A 20,538-nucleotide genomic window follows, 5' to 3' on the forward strand; every position below is an offset into this window, starting at 1 on the left:
CGACGTTTCGGGCATGAGCCCTTCTTCATTCCTGAAGAAGGGGTCATGCCCGAACATCGATTCTCCTGCTCCTTGGATGCTGCCTGACCTGCTGAGCTTTTCCAGCAGCACATTTTCGGCACCAAAATTAGAGCTGTAGTGCACAGTGAAGAAAGGTTACCTCAGCCTACAACGGGATCTTGATCAGATAAGCTAATGGGCGAAGGAGTGCCAGATGGTGTTTAATTTAGATAAATGCAAGGTGCTGCATTTTGGAAAGGCAAATATGGCAGGACTTATACACTTAATAGTAAGGTCCTGGGGAGTGTTGCTGAACAAAGAGACCTTGGAGTGCAGTTTCATAGCTCCTTGAAGGTGGAGTTGTAGGTAGAAAGGATAGTGAAGAAGGCATTTGGAATGCTTACTTTTATTGGTCATTGCATTGAGTAAAGAGTTGAGAGGTCATATTGCAGCTGTACCGGACTTTAGTTAGGCCACTTTTGGAGTATTGTGTGCAACTCTGGTGTCTTTGCTACAGGAAGTGTGTTGTGAAACTTGAAAGGGTTCAGAAAAGATTTGCAAGGATGTTGCCAGAGTTGGAGGGTTTGAGTTATAGGGAGAGGCTAAATAGGCTTGGGCTATTTTCCTTGGAGGGTCAGAGTTAAGGTGTGACCTTTTAGATGTTTATAAAATCATGAGGGATATAGATAGGGTAAATTGCCTAGGCCTTTTCTCTGCAGTGGGGGAGTCCAAAACTGAAGGGCATAGGCTTAAGGTGAGAGGGGAAAGATTTAAAAGGGACTTCAGGAACAACCTTTTCACGCAGAGGGTTGTGTATGCATGGAATGAACTGCCAGAAGAAATGGTGGAGACTGGTACAATAGCAACATTTAAAAGGCATCTGTATGGGCATATGAATAGGAAGAGTTTAGAAGGATATGAGCCAAATGCTGGCAAATGGACCTACACTTATCTAGGATATCTTGTTGACATTGTTGAGTTGGACCAAAGGATCTGTTTCCATGCTGTACATCTCTATGACTCTATAACTGTATAACTTTACTCAGGTCTTTGAGGAAGTGACAAAAATTATTGATAGACAGTAGGTGTTGTCTATATGGACTTTAGCAAGGCCTTTGATAAGGTCTCTCATGTCAGACTGATACAGAAGGTGAAATCACATAGGATCTGCAATGAGCTGGTGAGAAGGATGCAAAACTGGTTTGGTCATAGATAGCCAAACCAGTTATGGTCATCCTTTATGGTCATAAAGGATATCAGTGGGACGGTGTTTCTCAGTCTGGAAATCTGTTACCAATGGTGTTCCGCAGGGATCAGTGCTGGATACCAGTTGTTTGTAATACATACATATAAATGATTTGGAGCAGAATGTGGGTGGCTTAATTAGTACACTTGCAGATGACACAAAGATTAGTGGAGCTGCAGAGAGTGTGAAGGATTGCCAGAGGATTCAGAAGGATATAGATAGACTGGAGGCTTAGGTGGAAAAATGGCAGATGGAATTTAATCCAGACAAATGTGAAGTGATGCTTTTTGGAAAGTCTTATGCAGGAGGGAAGTATACAGTAAATGGCAGAATCCTATGCCTATGGCAGTATGCCTACGTATTGTAAGTGCACATTTAAATATTTCCTAAATGTTATGAGAGTTTCTGCCTCTCCTACAAACAGTGGGTTCCAGATTCCCACCACCTTCTGGGTGAAAAGGCTTTCCCTCACATCTCCTCTCAATTTTCTGCTGCCAATCCAAATCTATGACTCCTGGGGGGTCATTGACTCCTCCATCAAGAGGAAAGGTTTATTCCTGTCTAACCTATCTGATTTTTTTTTTAGATTAGATTACAGTGTGGAAACAGGCCCTTCGGCCCAACAAGTCCACACCGACCCGCCGAAGCGAAACCCACCCATACCCCTACATTTACCCCTTACCTTACACTACGGGCAATTTAGTATGGCCAATTAACCTAACCTGCACATCTTTGGACTGTGGGAGGAAACCGGAGCACCCGGAGGAAACCCACGCAGACACGGGGAGAACGTGCAAACTCCACACAGTCAGTCGCCTGAGTCGGGAATTGAACCCGGGTCTCTGGCACTGCGAGGCAGCAGTGCTAACCACTGTGCCACCGTCCCGTACACATTTTAATTCATAAAGTTACACATCTCAATTATGTCCCCACTGCTCTAAAGAAGACAACCCTAGTTTGTTTAATCTCTCTTCATAACTGAAATCTCCAGCCCAGGCAACATCCTGGGAAATCTCTCCTTTACTCTCTCCAGTGCTAATATATCCCTCTTATAGTGTGGATTCCAGAACCGCACACAATGCTCTAGCTGCTGTCTAACCAACATTTTACACAGTTCCAACATAATCTTCCTGCTTTTAAACTCTATACTTCAACTAATAAAGGCAAGTACTCCATATAACTTCTTAACCATTTTATCCACCTGACTGATACCTTAAATGACCAGTGTACATATACACCAAGGTCCCTCTGATCCTCATTATTTCAAAGGGTTCTACCACTTATCACATATTCCTGTCCATTGTTAGTCTTGTCAAGTGCATCAACTCACTTTTATCTGGATGGAATTCCATTTACTACTGACCAATCCATCCGACCAGCCTATCTTTATCCTCTAGTACACTAATATTATCCTCTTTATAATTTTCCATCCACCAAGTTTTGTATTATCAGTGAACTTACTCATTAACCCACCCAAATTCAAGTCTAAATCATTTGCATAAACCATAAAAAAAGGCCCAATGTGGGACCTGTGGGGTCCCACAGGTGGGACCCCACTTAGCACAAACTTCCAGTCAGAAAAACATCCCTCAACTATCACACTCTGCTTCCTGCCATTCACCCATTTCGGGATCCATTTGTCAATTCCTTCGATCACTTGGGCTCTTACTGTTTGCTATCAGCCTTCCATGTGGAACCTTATCAAAGCCTTGCTGAAGTCCAAGTAGACTACATGAAAAATATTGCCCTCACCTCTTCGAAAAATTTACTCCAGTTAGTCAGACATGACCTCCCCTTAACAAAACCATGCTGTCTGTCCTTGATTAATCCTTACCTCTCCAAATGCCGTTTAATGTAATCCCTCAGAATTGCCTCCAATAGTTTCCCCATCTTGAAGGTTAGAATGACTTTCCAGTAGTTTCCTGGTCAATCATTTGCTCCCTTCTTGAACATTGGCTGTTCTCCAGTCCTCTGGCACCTCACCTGTGGGCAGAGAGGAATTGAAATGTTTTGCAAGCACCCCTACTATTTCCTCCCTTGCTTCACTCAACAACCTGTGATACATTTCATCCAGGCCTAGAGATTCATGTACTTTCAAGCCTGTCAGGCCAATCAGAACCTCCTCTCTGTCTAGCTCCTATCCCTGATTTTTATACTCATATCTTTCTTCTCACGAATGAATACTGACCCAAAGCATTTATTCAAAACACCTATGGCTCCATGCACAAATTACCACTGCAGTCCTAAATGTGCCCTACTCTTTCCCTAGTTATCATTTTTCCCTTAGTATACCAATAAAACAACATAGGACTTCAGAATATAGGACAGTACAGCACAGGAGCAGACCCTTCAGCCCACCATATATGTACCGACCACAATGTTATTCTAACTAATCCCACCTGCCTGCACGTGCCTCTTAAACTTTACTATTGTATCTGCTTCTACCACCTTCCCTGGCAGTGTATTCCAGACACCAACTACCTTCTGTGTAACAATAAACTTTCCTTGCAAACATCTTTAAACTTTCTCCTTTTCACCTTGAACCTTTGCCCCCTAGTATTTGACATTTCCGCTCGAGGAAAAAGACTCTGACTATCCATCCTAACCATTCCTCTCATAATTTTATATACTTCTATCAAGTCGAGTGCTCTGATGCTCGAGTGAAAATAATCCAAATTTGTCCAACCTCTCCTGACAGCTAATACTCTCCAATCCAGGCAACCCTGGTAAACCTCTTCTGTGCCCTCTCCAAAGTGTCCACATCTTTCCTATAGTGTGATGACCAGATCAACACACAATACTCCAAATGTGACCTGGCTTAGGAGTGGCAAATGGGGTTTAACTCAGATACATGCAAAGTGTTGCATTTTGGTAAGACAAATAAGGGCAGGACTTACAGTTAATGGAAGGGCCTTGAGGAGTGTTCAGGTACATAGTTCCTTCAAAGTTGCATCACAGGTAGAGAAAGTGATAAAGAATGTGTTTAGCATGCTTGCCTTCATTGCTCAGACCATTGAGTTCAGGATTGGGACATCATGTTGTGATTGTACAGGATATCGGTGAGGCCACTTTTGGGATAGCTTTCTTAGGAGAGGGGATAAGGGGTAAACAACAGATGGGGATAGTGTCCAAAGAGAGAGAAGAACAATTGAACAGACAAAGGCGTGGATAACTATCAGCCTGGGAGAATGAATGGCTGTTAATAGGTACGCTTAGTCGCTAACAATGGATGGTGTGTCATAGCAGACCAAGTGATAACAAAGCCTGGTGTGTGGAGATTGGGGTAAGGACATGGGAGAAGGTTCCTTAAACGCTAAAATGTGAACTCATATTGAGTCCAGAAGGCTGCAGAGTTCCCAAGTGGAAAATGAAGTGCTGTTCTTTCATCTTGCACTAAGTTTCATTAGAGGACTGCAGCAAGTCTGAGACAGAGATATTGGCCAGGGAACAAGGCAGTGTGTTGAAGTGGCAGGCAACTGGAAGTTCAGGGCCTTTTTTGCAGACAGAATACAGGTGTTCTGTGAAGTGGTCAGCCAGTCTATGCTCATTTCCCCTATGTAGTAAAGAAGTATAATGGCCAATGGGAAACAAAACTAAAAGCAAGTCAACAAGTGTGGGGGTGGATTCAACTGCATGGAAAAGTATGAGAAAAAAATGAAAAGAAAACTCAGGAGAAGTTATTAAAGTCTCCAGAATAGGACAGAGTGTTTGGAAAGAATTAGGAATCAAGCACATCGGATAAAGGGATGACAATGAGATGAGGTACGATGATTACTGGACTGAAAGTGCTGTATCTGAATGCATGCAACATATGAAATAATGAGCTTGTTGCACAGATTGAGGTTGACAGGTATGGTGTGGTGGGCATCACAAAGATATGGCTGATGGGGATTAGGACAGGGAACTAAATATCCAAGGATATGCATCCTACTGACAACACAAGTAGGTGGGCAGAGGGGTTGGGTTTTCCTTATAAGTAAGAAATGAAATTAAATCAATAGCAAGAAATGATGATGTAGGGTCAGATGATGTAGAATCTATGTGGGTAGGGTTGAGGAACCAAAAAATAAGAAAAAACATAATGGGAGTTGTACAGGCCTTCAAACAGTAGTGGGATGTGGGACACAAGGTACACCAGGAGATAGAAAAGGTGTATAAGAAAGGCAAGGTTTAAGTGATCATGGGAATTTCAGTGTCCAGCTGGACTGAGAAAATCAGGTTGATAGTGGATCGCAGGAAAGGGAATTTGTGGAATGTCTAAAAGATGTGTTTTTGGAGCAGCTTGTGGTGAAGCCCACTAGGGAACAGGCAATACTGGACTGAGTGTGGTGCAATAAGACTTGACAAGGGAGCTTAAGGTGAAGAAACCCTTAGGAGGCAGTGACCATAGTAAGATAGAATTTACTCTGCAATTTGAGGGGGAAGGTGGAATCACATGTAATTGTCTTACAGTTGAATAAAGATAACTACAGAGGCATGAGGGAGGAACTGACCAGAATTGACTGGGAGAGGACCCTAGCAGAAAAGACAGCGTAACAGCAATGGCAGGAATTTCTGGGAGTAATTCAGGAGACACAGCAGAGATTCATTCGGAGGAAAAAGAAGGATGGTACAGGAAGGATGATGCAACCATGGCTGACTAGGGAAGTCAGGGATAGCATAAAAGCAAAACAGAAAGCATATAATGTGGTGAAGGGAAAGTGGGAAGCCAGAGACTTGGGAAGCCTACAAGGACCAACAGAGAACAACAAAAAAAGAAATAAGGAGGCAGAAGATTACATATGTGGGTAAGTTACAAGTAATATAAAATATTGCAAACGTTTATTTAGATATAATAAGGCCAAAGGAGAGCCAAAAGTGGACATTGGGCCACTGCAAAATGACACTGGAGGAGTCGTAGTAATGAGAATCAAAGAAATAGCAGAGGAATTGAACAAGTATTTTGAGTCAGTCTTCATGGTGGATGACACAAGTAATATCTCAAAAATTCAGGAGGATTGTGGGGCAGAGGTGAGTATAGAACCATCACCAAGGAGAAGGTGCTAGAAAAACTGAAAGATTTGAAGGTGGATAACCCACCTGGCTCAGATGGCTACACCCAGAGTACTGAAGGAGCTAACTGAAGAAGTAGTAGAGGTTTTAGTCGTGATTTTTAATGAATCACTGGAGTCAGGGAGGGTCCCAGAGGACTGGAAAATTGCTAGTGTAACCGCGCCCCCACTCCCACCCCCACCCCTTCTCCCATTTAAGAACGGAATAAGGCAAAACACAGGAAATTACAGGCCAATTAGAAGATAGGACATAGAACATTACAGCGCAGTACAAGCCCGTTGGCCCTTGATGTTGCACCGACCTGTGAAAGCAATCTGAATCCATCAAATCTACACTATTCCATTATCATCTACATGTTTATCCAATGACTATTTAAATGCCCTTAAAATTACCCTGACCTCAGTCATAGGAAGATTATGGAGACCATTGTGAAGGATGAGATTTCTGAATACTTGGAAGTAAAATAGGGCAAAGTCAGTATGGTCTCATTAAAGGGAGGTCATGCTTGACAAACCTGTTAGAACTCTTCAAGCAGGTTAGACCAAGGACAGCCAATGGATGTCATCTACAAGGTACCGCACAGGAGGCTGCTGAGTATGATAAGGGCCCAAGGTATTAATGGCAAGTTACTAGCATGTCTAGCAGAAGGCACAGACTGGGGATAAAAGAATCCTTCTCTGGATGATAGCCGGTAACAAGTGGTGTTCCACCAGGGTCAATGATGGGACTGTAACTTTTCATTTTATTCATTAGTGATCTAGATGAAGGAATTGAGGGCATTCTAGCTAAGTTTGCAGATGATTCAAAAATAGTTGGAGGAACAGGTAGTATCGAGGAGGTGGGGAACTGCAGAAGCATTTAGACAGGCTAGAAGACTGGGCAAAAAAGTGGCAGATAAAAGTGTGACGGCATAGACTTTGGTAGGAAGAATAGAGGCATGGACTATTTTCTAAATGGGGAGAAATTTCAGAAATCTGAATTGCAAAGGGACTTGGGAGTCCTAGTCTGGGATTCTCTTAAGGTAACCGTGTAGGTTGAGTTGGTAATTCTGAAGGCAAATACAATGTTGGCATTTATTTTGAGAGGAGAAAGTGAGGACTGCAGATGCTGGAGATCAGAGTTTAGAGTGTGATGTTGGAAAAACACAGCAAGTCAGGCAGGATCCAAGGAGCAGGAAAATTGACATTTTGGGCGTAAACCCTTCATTAGGAAAGCAGGGATGTACTTCTGAAGCTGTGTAGGGCTCTGGTCAGACCACATGTAGAGCATTGTAAGCAACTGTGGACCCCATATCTGGGTGTACTGGCCCTACAGTGGGTCCAGAGGAAGTTCATGAGAATGATCCCAGGAATGAAAGGCCTAACATATGAGGGACATTTGAGGAGTTCAGGTCTATTCTTGATGAAATTTAGAAGGATAATTGAAACTTACAGAATACTGAACGGCCTGGACAGAGTGAACATTAGGAAGATGTTTCCGTTAGCAAGAGAGACCAGGAACCGACAGTCACAGCTTTAGAGTAGAGGGAAACCCTTTTGAACAGAGATGATAGAATTTTTTTCAACGAGAGAGTGGTGAATCTATGGAATTCATTGCCACTAAAGGCTATGGAGGCCAGGCCATTGAATATATTTAAGACAGAGATAGGTTCTTCATTGTCATAGAGATCAAAGGTAATGGACAGAAAATGGGAGAATGGGGTTGAGAAACCAATGAGCCATGATTGAATGGTGGAGCGTACTCAATGGGCTGAATGGCCTAATTTCTGCTCCTATGTCTTATGTACAGGAGAGCACATTGAGAGCAGTAGTCCAGAGTGAGTGATGTGCAGGTAAAATGCTGCTTAACCTGCAAGGTGTGTTTGGACGCTTGGAAGTAAAAGTCAGGTGTTACACCTTCTGTGGTTATAGGGCAAGTTGCTGTGGAGTTATTGGGCGGCAAGGGGCGGGGAAGGGTTTATTGACCGTGAAGAAGGAATGGATCAGGGTGACCCGGAGGGAACAATCCTTGCGGAAGCTTGACAAGGAAGAAGGGAGTGTGTCTGGAGGTGACAACTAATGATCTGAATGTGGATGCTCGTGGTATATTAGATGAAAACAAGGGGGACCCTATTGTTGATGTGGGAGGGAAGAGAGGGATTGCGGCCTGAAGTGTGGGAGATGGGTTGGACTCGCTGAAGGCCCTGTCAACTATGGTGCTGAGGAATCCTCGGTTGAGGAAGAAAGTGGACATTTCGGAAAAACTCCCTTGTTGAAGTTGGCGTTATCAGAATAGATGTGGCAGTGAAGGAGGAACTGGGAGAACGGAATTGAGTCATTGCAGGAAGTAGGGTGTGAGGATGCATAGTCAAGGTAACTGTGAGAGTGAGTGGGTTTGCAGATGATATTGGTGGCCAGCTTATTCCCAGATGAGCCCCTCATATTTGCAAAAGCCTCCCTTCCTCTCTTAATCCAATACTGCTTATCCTTTAATATCTGGGGTTCACAGGATCTGACAATCCCATACTTTTTCTTTACTGGAACATATTGACCTTGTACTTCTCCATACTCCATACCTAAGATATACTTTCCTGCTTTTTAGAATTACCTTTGAAACTTTCGAATAAATCTTATTCATCATGATGCCAGGTTTGACTTCCAGCACATTGCTCCAATGAGATGAGACAATAAAAATGCCATTGTTTTTTCCAGTTTTTAATTATGTAATTATACATTTGTGAGAGAAATTTACAAAATATTTTGTTGGTAATCATATGATACAATAATGCAGATTCTGAAAGTTGCCAATGGTCTTCCTTATTCAACAAGCTGGCTCTCAATGCTTTACTGTACTCAAAGGATTTGCACCTTTACTGAATTACAGTTTACATACTCTCCTTGTACAATCCTCACTAACAGTTTGCATACAAACACAAAATGATGCAATGTTTTCACCTGTCTGGGTGCTTGGCAGCAGTAAAATTGTCGAAAATAACCATTCTCTTTAGGTTCTGCTGTTTTGTTTTTAAGAAAGAAAAAATGTAAAAAATTCTCAATCCTTTGCAATTTAATAGCTCGGCTGAAGATTGTCATCCTGGGTGTTATTCTTTGCGGGTTATTCTCAATCCTGTTCTTTTTCACAAATCCACCAATCATACCATCCAAATGTTTTTTTACATGTGGTCATTTCCTATATTTACCATCTGGTCTGATATGTGGGTTGGTGCCAGTCAATCTCTGGGACCTTACAGGCAAATGATTTCCCTTTTTGAAGTTTCCAAGATGTGCTCGGAGCTGCTGTGTGTTGGTACCATCACCTGGGCCTATACCAATGATAATGAGAGAAAGAACTTATTCATATGGATAAAGATCTACACAAATACTTTAAGTAATATGTCAGAGGTAGCCCTGAAAAATGTGTTTACTTCTTGTGAGGCAAACATGGAGTCATTGAGTAATAGAGCTGTACAGCATGGAAACAAACTCTTTGGTCCAAGTCATCCATGCCAACCAGATATCTTAAATTGATCTAATCCCATTCGCTAACATTTGGCCCATATCAATATTCCTTCCTTTTCACATACTTACACAGATGCCTTTTAAATGTTGGAATTGTATCAGCTTCCACCACTTCCAAACATACATAGAAGCTAGTTTAAAAGCAAAGTGTCACCCATATTATTTTATAAACTGGCCTTTGATGGTCTACTAGACAGGTCGCCATCATGGAGAATTTCTGATCATAGTTTTGTGACACTTTATTGCTGAAGCCTGAGCATCACCATTGACTCCAACGATACTTCCTCAGGAAAGCAACCAACATAATCAAAGATCCTTCCCACCCTCGACATACTCTCTTCCACCCTCTTCCATCTGGCAGAAGATATAAAAATTTGAATATATGTATGAACAGACTCAAGGACAGTTTGTTTCTCTCTGTTATCAGACTTTTTAATGGTCCTCTCAAATATTAATTCTAATTTCTCTCTCTCTGTGCATTTCTGCAGCTCTAACACTGTATTCTACACTCTATTCTGCTATCCTAATGTACTTTGTATGGTATGATTCGCCTCTATAGCTCGCAAAACAATGCTTTTTGTTGTATCTCTGTGCATGTGACAACAATAAATCAATTAATCATCCACGCCACTGCTCACTGAAACCAATGGGCTACAGGTATTCTGATTCTGGATTAGTGGTGCTGGAAGAGCACAGCAGTTCAGGCAGCATCCGAGGAACAGGTATTCTAAACTGAGGCAAAACATAAAGCAGGTGGTTACAATGCAAAGGAGGAGGAGAACAACTGCTTTGCTTTGAGTTGTGATGTGATTTGATTTGACAGGCTGTAATGTCTCTCTTGGTGTCGTCACAGAACGGGCTGTATTGCACTTTTATAAATATCAGTGGAACTGAATATGCTGCTATTTTGCTCACTTTATTTTACAGCTCAAGATGAATTCCAACCTTAAATATTTTAAAAACTTCAACAATGAATAATTGATAATTAGAATCACATTTCAAAGCTTATTTTGTCAAAAATCATTCCAATTGTGCATTTATACTGTAAACAAAGGGCAAATATCATGAGCGTCTTCACTTAAAACTGCTGTATTTTTATCAATTCGGTGGACTACCTCTCTGCCAACAGAACTTAGGCAGCAAGCTTTAAAACCAGAAGCTGTAGGAACAAAAGTAGGCCATTCAGCCCAAGAGGTCTGCCTATAATTCCCTGGTTTCTCAGAGACTGTGGAAGGTTGAAAATTGCTCTGCCATCTTCCACAGCATAAAGTTCATAAAGTGACATGCTAAGCCTCAAGAAAGAGCATAGATGGATACCTTTGACAATGGCATTTCATCATTGGGTGCTTGTATAGTCACAGCAGTATTGCTTTCATGCCAGAAAAGTTGACTTATATCCCACCTCAGAGGATCTGGTACTCACTCTCACAATAACACTTTGAGTCCCAGTTCAATGTAGCAGGCATGTTACCACCTGATTAGCTCCTCTGTGAGCTGCATGCTCAATGTAGGACTTGGCGATTCCATGTGCCTCAACCATGTTGTTCATGCAACGCTACTGAGAAGTGCTGGTGCCCTAATCTTGCAGAGGTCAAGCTCAACAGGAAGTGACAGCTGCCTGCCTGGCCCTACTGGCAAAAGCAAGCTACCACGATATTAGAGCCTGCCATTGTCATGTTGAAGGGAGCAGGCATGGCCTCAGAGAGTCAGCAGCATAAAAGAGTAATATGGAGGTGACTGGCCTAAACACAGATGCACAGCAGACTGTTTGGGTTTGTCAAATCCTCTTTAAAAATATTGCTCCAGGCCCCTCAGTCCATTAGCAATCACCGAATGGCCTCCCTTAAAAAACTGCTCTGAATGCCAAGGGATGTTGTGATGATGATTTTGAAATCGTGTCCGTACCTAGTCCCAACCTGGTAGCGATCAAAAATCAGGCCCCGCATCCCTGTTACATTTTCACAGATTCAAATTGAGTATTCCTCACTTGATTAAAAAATTCTGCAATATGGTTTGTCAACAGCTTTGTTAGACTACATGGTTTTGTCATTTATATCATCAAAGCAACTTTTAATAAACTTTGGTAGGCTAGCAATTTATTGGAACTTAGCATCAATGGGATAATGCAACAATTAAATAAATACTTTCAAGAACAGAATTCTCATAAAAATAAATGGCAAAATAAAAGCAGTCACACAATAAAATTATTCAGGTGTTCATGTGATAACAGCACAGAGCAGATGAGCCATTGAAAAAGTCTAACAAATCAAGCCCGAATTTATAGAGATAAAGTATTCAAGTCATGAATTTTGTTTTTATTTTAGATGTTACAATGACCAAACCTGAAAAATATATGTACAGAGCACACATATGAACGAAGTCAGCTCTGGAAGAGTGAAATAGAATTTTGTTCCCTTCTCTTGCCCAGATCACTCCCCCATCCCAAAATAGCCACCAGTGGCTGGGCCTTGAATATTCTCACTCTGATGCTGGTTCTAGGAACCTACGTGAAGTACAGATCTGGAATTGCTGCTGAACCACATTCTTGATCAACTACACAGAAAGCCCTTTGCTGTTACAAAGAGCCACACTCTCAGTCCTATCCAGAGCAGTAGGAACACGTTCACTCATGACAGACCTTGTGCACTGCCTGGAATACCAGTCTTCCATCACAACTGCTGGAGTCACCCCGACTGAGCAGTCACACAATAAAATTATTCAGGTGTTCATGTGATAACAGCACAGAGCAGATGAGCCATTGAAAAAGTCTAACAAATCAAGCCCGAATTTATAGAGATAAAGCATTCAAGTCATGAATTTTGTTTTTATTTTAGATGTTACAATGACCAAACCTGAATAATTTATTCCAAGTTAACCTCCAGTTACTATCTGCCACATTGATCCAAAGTGTGCTCATAAAACAAGGAGTACAGTCACTAAGGTTCATCAATAACACTCAACCATTTGTGGTCTTTCATTTTCTGCATCAGTTCCTTTGCCTCATATTTAATATGATCAATATTTCAGCTTTAAATCTGTTCTAACCTAAGCATTAATCTAACTTTTGGGAGTCATAAAAGATTCATGCGCTGTCAGTTGCTATTTAACTGCTATTCTGTGCCTGTGTCCCATGAAAATCTCATTAACTATTGGAAGCAAATTGTCATGCTCTTTTACTGGAAGATGTAGCTTGAATACATATGGCCGGTAGAATACATCTGAACAAATCCTGCTAAACTTCTTTAGATACAGCATGAAAAAGGACAAACTGAAACTCAAAATTCAACCCAATTAATGGTAGGGTTATGTGTTTGCAATTCTAGACAATTCGCAGTATGATGATGGGATAACATGCTGATGCTAAGTTACAAATCTGATGTCAACTAACTGCCTTCCCACAGTGGCTAGGTATTAAAATTGGATACCCGCACATCATTTTAAAAAAAGATTCATTAAAGGGTAACTGAGGTGTTAACAAAGAATTTGACCCAAATATTATGCTTTGCAAGCCATGATGTGGTTGGCGTGAGCAGATGAACAGGCAGGTGAGAGTGGGGAGTCCACTTCATCAGCATCTGAGGTGAAAAAGAAGAAATGAAGGAGCGGGTAAATCATTTAGAGGTACCCTGTGCACATCAGGGGTAGACCCTCCCATAATTATTCCCCTTTGAAATAGAATTCAAGCTAATCAGTGAGACAGAGTACAGATATCTTTGTTTGTGGAGAAAGTTTATTGACAATGCAGTCTTGCAGCTCCTCAACCCAGGTTAGGTGCTCCCTCTCTATGTCTGACTATATTTATATGTGATCAGATAATTAACAGCCACCTCCTAATTTTAAATAAAGACATTAGCAAACTCAACAATATAACTAACCAAACATTAACATTCCCCCTCATTGTACCTCCCTACCTGGCCCGCAAAACTGCTACTGCTAAAGAGTGACAAGGAGGCCAGAACCAGGCGATTTCTAGCCCAGAGATTTAAAGGAAGCAGGTGAGAACATCACAGATACCTGAACTATAATCCTCCTCATTCAAGAACCATCTCCTTTAATTGAAAAATCGCACGTTGTTCTTCAATTTAACATAGTAGAAAAGGAACCAGTTGCTGAGCATGTGCTATTGGAAAATTACCGGAGTGTCTAACTAAAAATAAGGTTTATTGAACACTTTGAAAGTCTTTCGTGATCAGTAGACAGAGAATCATAGAATCCCTACAACATGGATTGAGCTGCCAGAGGAAGTGGTGGAGGCTAGTACAATTGCAACATTTAGTAGGCATCTGGATGGGTATATGAATAGGAAGGGTTTGGAGGGATATGGGCCAAGTGCTGGCAAATGGGACTAGATTGGGTTGGGATATCTGGTCAGCATGGATGAGTTGGGGCGAAGGGTCTGTTTCCATGCTGTGTATCTCTATGACTCTATGACTATAGGCCAAGTGCATAGATGTGGAACTAGTGTAACTCATAGTGTATTTTTGGCAATATAGAATCAATGTGCGAAAGGGCCTCATCTGTAATGTGTGATTGTATGATCACATTTACCACTGTGCCATCTCCCTGCGGATTCTTTGACTTCACAAATTTAAGCAGCACGATCAATTCGTTATCCTCCATTCTCTTCAGAATTGGAAGACTGGTATGTCTAAAGACTGTTGGCTGATTCTTTACCTGAGAGTCTAAGGTCTGTAAATCCATTTAAACTGGTGGGACATTTTATCTCTTGGATTTCCTCCTTTGGCTCCGTAAGGATTACCTTCCTGCTGCACTAAAGTGTCTGTGCCTCACTGGAAAACAACATAGCATGCCTTCTGGACTATTGTGTCCAATCCTCTATCTGCTCATAAATACTTCAACATTTAACATTTTTTCGCAAGAGGTTGATGGCATCTGGATTTTGGCTAACTTGACTGGGGTAGGTTTTCTGAGTGGGGTTGTAGTTGGGTGAAAGGAGAGATTTTCTAAGCAGTCTCTTAATTTTCCAGAGGAGGCTACATCTGTAATGTGTGATTGTATGATCACATTTACCACTGTGCCATCTCCCTGTGGATTCTTTGACTTCACAAGAAGGGCTAATGCCCGAAACGTCGATTCTCCTGTTCCCTAGATGCTGCCTGACCTGCTGCGCTTCTCCAGCAACACATTTCCATCTCTGATCTCCAGCATCTGCAGACCTCATTTTCTCTTCAGAGGAGGCTACAGTCCGGCATAAGAAATATGTGTGGAACAAAGGACATTCAGCCCAATGAGTCCACTTCGCCATTCAAACATGGCTGATGGGCATTTCAATACCACCCCCGCACTCTGCCTGTATCCCTTAATTCCTTGCGGGATTAAGAAGTTATTAATCTCTGCCTTGAAGACATTTAACTTCCCAGCCTCCACTGCTCTCCTCGGCAATGAATTCCACAGGGCCACCACTCTCTGGCTGAAGAAATGTCTCCTCATTTCTGTTCTAAATTGACCCCCCCCCCTCTAATTCTAAGGTTATCTTCAGGAGTCCTAGTATCCATGCCTGATAGACAATATCGAAGCGTCCACCCTTTCTAAACCACGCATTATCTTGTAAGTTTCTATTAGCTCTCCCCTCAACCTTTTAAACTCTAATGAATTCAATCCCAGGATCCTCAGCTATTCATGTCACCCCAGAAAATTCCTGTCTACTGGGGTAACAATACTCAGGTGCTGTTTGGGGTTGGCTGGGTGTCTGGGTGATGGGTGGAATGTCAGGGCTCAATTTTTGCTCAGCAATCCTAAAAGCATTGGGGTAATGAGGCAGAGAAATGATGGAGTCTTGGGTAAAGTCCACTGCTGACTACTTAAGTGTCTAATGGGCACTTAATTTTGGCCAGTTTCCCCAGTGGAGACAACTGTATGGGGACACAAGCTCACTACTCTATTTAATTGCTGATCTGGAAGATATTCTGTATCACAGAAACTGTTTTCTCTAAGATGTCTAATTCTGCATTCCATTTGACCACCTCTAAAATTAGATTCTGATCATCGAACAGTGCAGCACAGGAACAGGCCTTTTGGCCCATTGTGTCTGTGTCTAGCATGATGCCATCTTTTAAAACTAATCCTACTGGCCTACTCATGGTCTAGAACATAGTTCATAGAAAATTACAGCACAGAACAGGGCCCTATGGCCCGCGATGTTGTGCTGAGGATTATTCCTAATCTAAAATAAAATAACCTAACCTTCGCACCCCTATCTATGTGCATTTCCAGCAGGTGCTTATATGTCCCTAATGACTCTGTTTCCATCACCAGCACTGGCAACGCATTCCATGCATTCACAACTCTCTGTGTAAAGAACATACCTCTGACATCTCCTCTATACAGAAGAGATGTCACGGTGGCACAGTGGTTAGAACTGCTGCCTCACAGCGCCTGAGACCCGGGTTCAATTCCCGCCTCAGGCGACTGACTGTGTGGAGTTTGCACATTCTCCCCGTGTCTGCGTGGGTTTCCTCCGGGGGCTCCGGTTTCCTCCCACAGTCCAAAGATGTGCAAGTCAGGTGAATTGGCCATGCTAAATTGCCCGTAGTGTTAGGTAAAGGGGTAAATGTAGGGGTATGGGTGGGTTACGCTTCGGCGGGTCGGTGTGGACTTGTTGGACCGAAGGGCCTGTTTCCACACTGTAAGTAATCTAATCTAATCTAATCTAATCTAATCTATACCTTCCTCTTAATACCTTAGAATGATGACCCCTCGTGCCAGTCAATCCTGCCCTGGGGAAAAGTCTCTGGCTATTGACTCTATCCAAGCCTCTCATTACCTTGTATACCTCAATCAGGTCACCTCTCTTCCTTCTTCTCTCCAGAGAGAAAAGACTGGAGCTTAGTCAACCTCTCTTTGTAAGACAAGCCCTCCAAGTCCAGGCAGCATCCTGGTAAACCTTCTTTGCACCCTCTCCAAAGCCTCCGTATATAATAGGGTGACCAGATCTGGACACAATATTCAAATATTTATATATATATAGTTTTAATCTATACTTATACATAAATTTCCTTTCCTTTGAAATAAGAACTCCTCTTTGGTAACTCTTTAAAACAAAAATCAAACGTTCCTCGCTACATAGAACATAGAACATAGAAGAATACAGCGCAGTACAGGCCCTTCGGCCCTCGATGTTGCGCCGATCCAAGCCCACCTAACCTACACTAGCCCACTATCCTCCATATGCCTATCCAATGCCCGCTTAAATGCCCATAATGAGGGAGAGTCCACCACTGCTACTGGCAGGGCATTCCATGAACTCACGACTCGTTGAGTAAAGAACCTACCCCTAACATCTGTCCTATACCTACCCCCCCTTAATTTCAAGCTATGCCCCCTTGTAATAGCTGACTCCATACGTGGAAAAAGATTTCCATACATGGATTGGTATTGGTGGTGAAAAGAAACAGCCTCAGTATGAACAGTTTTCCACAATAGAGACGGGGAAATAAACATTAAACACAAAGGGAAAAGGTATCTCCAACACTCGAGTGTGATCTAGGAAAGATGGTGGTCCCAGCCCTGTTGCAAGTGGTCCATTTCAGAAGGCTAGTTTTCATTTAGAGCCACTGTGCCATGGCACAGTGCAGACAGTCTGCGTTCAACATTGATCTTGTATTTCTGGGTGTTGTCAATATCAGCAGGATCTTGCAGAGTCTTTGTCAAGTCTTCCAATAATAATGCTGCTTTGTGGTACCTTTATGTGATGTCCTCTGTTTGCTGAAACATTTCATCAAGTGCAGCTGACTGCACCATTTCCATCGCATAGCTGAAGATCAGTTTCTCTGCAGTAACACTGTTGATTTCATCCACAAATCTCTGTTTATCAGAGAAGGAACAATTCAGTTTTTCAGTAAGCTTTTTGCAAAAGGAGATGCAGCACTTGTACAGATCATTCAAATTTTTAACAACTTGCTTAACTGCTGTCGATGGGTTCAGCTTGTCTGACTTAACCTGGTCTTTTGTAAGATGCAAAGAAGATGCCAACAGCTGAGGTCCTTTCATGTATGGTACAAGTTACTCCACTTGTCCCCACTCCTTGTTGAGACGACTAATCTGATCAACCAGAACACTCTCCTGGATTTGATAGAGAGAGAGGCAGCAGAGGTATCTAGGTCCAACTACCATAATGCATTCTGCAAATATCAGCATTGTATTCAGGTGTCGCAAGGTATCTGTATGTTCTCTCTCCATTAAGTTCTCTTCTGGCAATTCTGGACCTTCGAATGTGATAAACCCTTCTAAGCTAGGAGGCGAGGTACCAAACATCATGTACTTCAAATCGGAACAACCTATTGCTCTGGTCTGTATCCCTATATTTCCTATTCTCGATACCCTGCCTGTTCATGCATCTGTTTAAATGCCTCTTAAATGTTGCTATCATACCTGCTTCTACCACCTACACGGCAGCACATTCTAAGAACTTAACACTCTGTGTTAAAAAAAACTGCCTCACACATCTCCTTTAAATTCCACTTCCCCCTCCCCCACCACACTATGTCCTCTAGTTTTTGACAAATCCACTCTGAGAAAAAGATTCCAACTATCCACCTTATCCATACCTCTCATAATTTTGTATACAGGCATTTCTATCAGGTCACCCTGAATCTATTTATTACCAATGCTTGCTTGGAAGATTTTATTTCACAGTAACAGCAGGCTTGTTGCTTTGCTGCTGTACAGGGAGTTTCCAATGTTTTGCAGCTTCCCACCATTCACAGGCAAATTGGAAAGGTCCTGTCTTTTTTGAGGTTTCATTGTATGAATCCTGCTGTTCATAACTTTAATAAACAATTCCCGCTTAATCTCTATTTCACGAAATGATTTTTGCTCCTCGCAATCTAAGTAAATGATTCCTGCTCTTGCTGCTTTTTTGAAGGAACCTCTGATTTTCCTGTGTCCTGAAGAAACTGTCCTATTCCCACTAGACTAGATGGGTTTAGGTTTTTAATCTGCCCAATATTATCAGTTATTATTGCCTTGGTGATCCTCATAGTCAGATGAAAACTCCTTTCATGGTGGCTTTCTTCTTTTTCTGGTATCTGGCTGATAAGGCATTGATTAGCATTGACTAACAGTGGTTAGCACTGCTGCCTCACAGCGCCAGAGACCCGGGTTCAATTCCCGCCTCAGGCGACTGACTGTGTGGAGTTTGTACGTTCTCCCCGTGTCTGCGTGGGTTTCCTCCGGGTGCTCCGGTTTCCTCCCACAGTCCAAAGATGTGCAGGTCAGGTGAATTGGCCATGGTAAATTGCCCGTAGTGTTAGGTAAGGGGTAAATGTAGGGGCATGGGTGGGTTGCGCTTCGGCGGGGCGGTGTGGACTTGTTGGGCCGAAGGGCCTATTTCCACACTGTAAGTAATCTAATCTAATCTAATCTGATGTTCAATCTGAGCTGTAAATAATATTTTTAACTTCAGTTGCCAGTGTGGATTGTTGCACCATTTTAAAATTTCCCCAGCCCACCGGGGATTTTAAGCCATACCCACAGAGACTCCAATGTCAGTTCACTCACTGCTGAACCCCAATTCAGGACATCTCCCATTGACCACTGCTTCACGAAAGACCCCGTATCTGCTGTGATGTTCCTAATATTCCTCCTCCTGTGAGTTGCTAATTTTCCTGTTGCAGTATGTCTCTTACCAGGTTTGAGCATCTGGAGTATCCCTTCTTGTTGAGGAATGTCATGAGAATTTCTTCTGTAAGGATCTTAAATCTTCAGTTCTTTTTTGCAGCTGACTATACTGTATTAACAGGCAACTTCAAGTTAGGTCTGAGTCAACAAGCAATCAATTCAAATGCACATTGCTGCCACCATGTTGTGTGGGCAGGGCCTGCTGACTGTGCTGTTTGAGCTGCTGTTCATGATGGAGGTTGCTGCCACCTTCCTCTTTAATTGTAGGAAACACCAGGGGCTGCTTAACTAATGTCATAGAGTCATAGAGATGTACAGCATGGAAACAGACCCTACGGTCCAACCCGTCCATGCTGACCAGATATCCCAACCCAATCTAGTCCCACCTGCCAGCACCCGGCCCATATCCCTCCAAACCCTTCCTATTCACATACCCATCCAAATGCCTCTTAAATGTTGCAATTGTACCAGCCTCCACCACTTCCTCTGGCAGCTCATTCCATACCCGTACCACCCTCTGTGTGAAAACGTTGCTCCTTAGGTCTCTTTTATATCTTTCCCCTCTCACCCTAAATCTCTGCCCTCTAGTTCTGGACTCCCCGATCCCAGGGAAAAGACTTTGCCTATTTACCCTATCCATGCCCCTCATAATTTTGTAAACCTCTAAAAGGTCACCCCTCAGCCTCCGACGCTCCAGGGAAAACAGCCCCAGCCTGTTCAGCTTCTCTCTATAGCTCAAATCCTCCAACCCTGGCAACATCCTTCTAAATCTTTTCTGAACCCTTTCAAGTTTCGCAACATCTTTCCGATAGGAAGGAGACCAGAATTGCACACAATATTCCAACAATGGCCTAACCAATGTCCTGTACAGCCGCAACATGACCTCCCAACTCCTGTACTCAATATTCTCACCAATAAAGGAAAGCATACCAAATGCCTTCTTCACTATCCTATCTACCCGTGACTCTACTTTCAAGGAGCTATGAACCTGCACTCCTTGTTCAGCAACACTCCCTAGGATCTTACCATTAAGTGTATAAGTCCTGCGAAGATTTGCTTTCCCAAAATGCAGCACCTCGCATTTATCTGAATTAAACTCCATCT

At 42.5% G+C, this 20,538-nt stretch overlaps 1 protein-coding gene across 2 annotated transcripts in view; it reads right to left on the minus strand.

Moving 5' to 3' along the window:
• Positions 1 to 8,984: 8,984 nt before the first annotated feature.
• LOC122560470 (kinesin-like protein KIF19) overlaps positions 8,985 to 20,538 on the minus strand; it is a 332,615-nt gene continuing 321,061 nt past the window's right edge. For both annotated transcript variants that reach the window (XM_087998033.1, XM_087998034.1), the window contains one exon: positions 8,985 to 9,599. In XM_087998033.1, coding sequence (XP_087854159.1) covers positions 9,460 to 9,599 — 140 coding nt within the window. In that variant the 3' untranslated portion in view covers positions 8,985 to 9,459. The remainder of the gene's footprint in view (positions 9,600 to 20,538) is intronic.

The sequence above is a fragment of the Chiloscyllium plagiosum genome, unplaced genomic scaffold, assembly GCF_037043375.1.
Source record: "Chiloscyllium plagiosum isolate Xiang-an unplaced genomic scaffold, Cpla_swu_hap1 HiC_scaffold_20, whole genome shotgun sequence".
In the NCBI taxonomy this organism is placed as follows: domain Eukaryota; kingdom Metazoa; phylum Chordata; class Chondrichthyes; order Orectolobiformes; family Hemiscylliidae; genus Chiloscyllium; species Chiloscyllium plagiosum.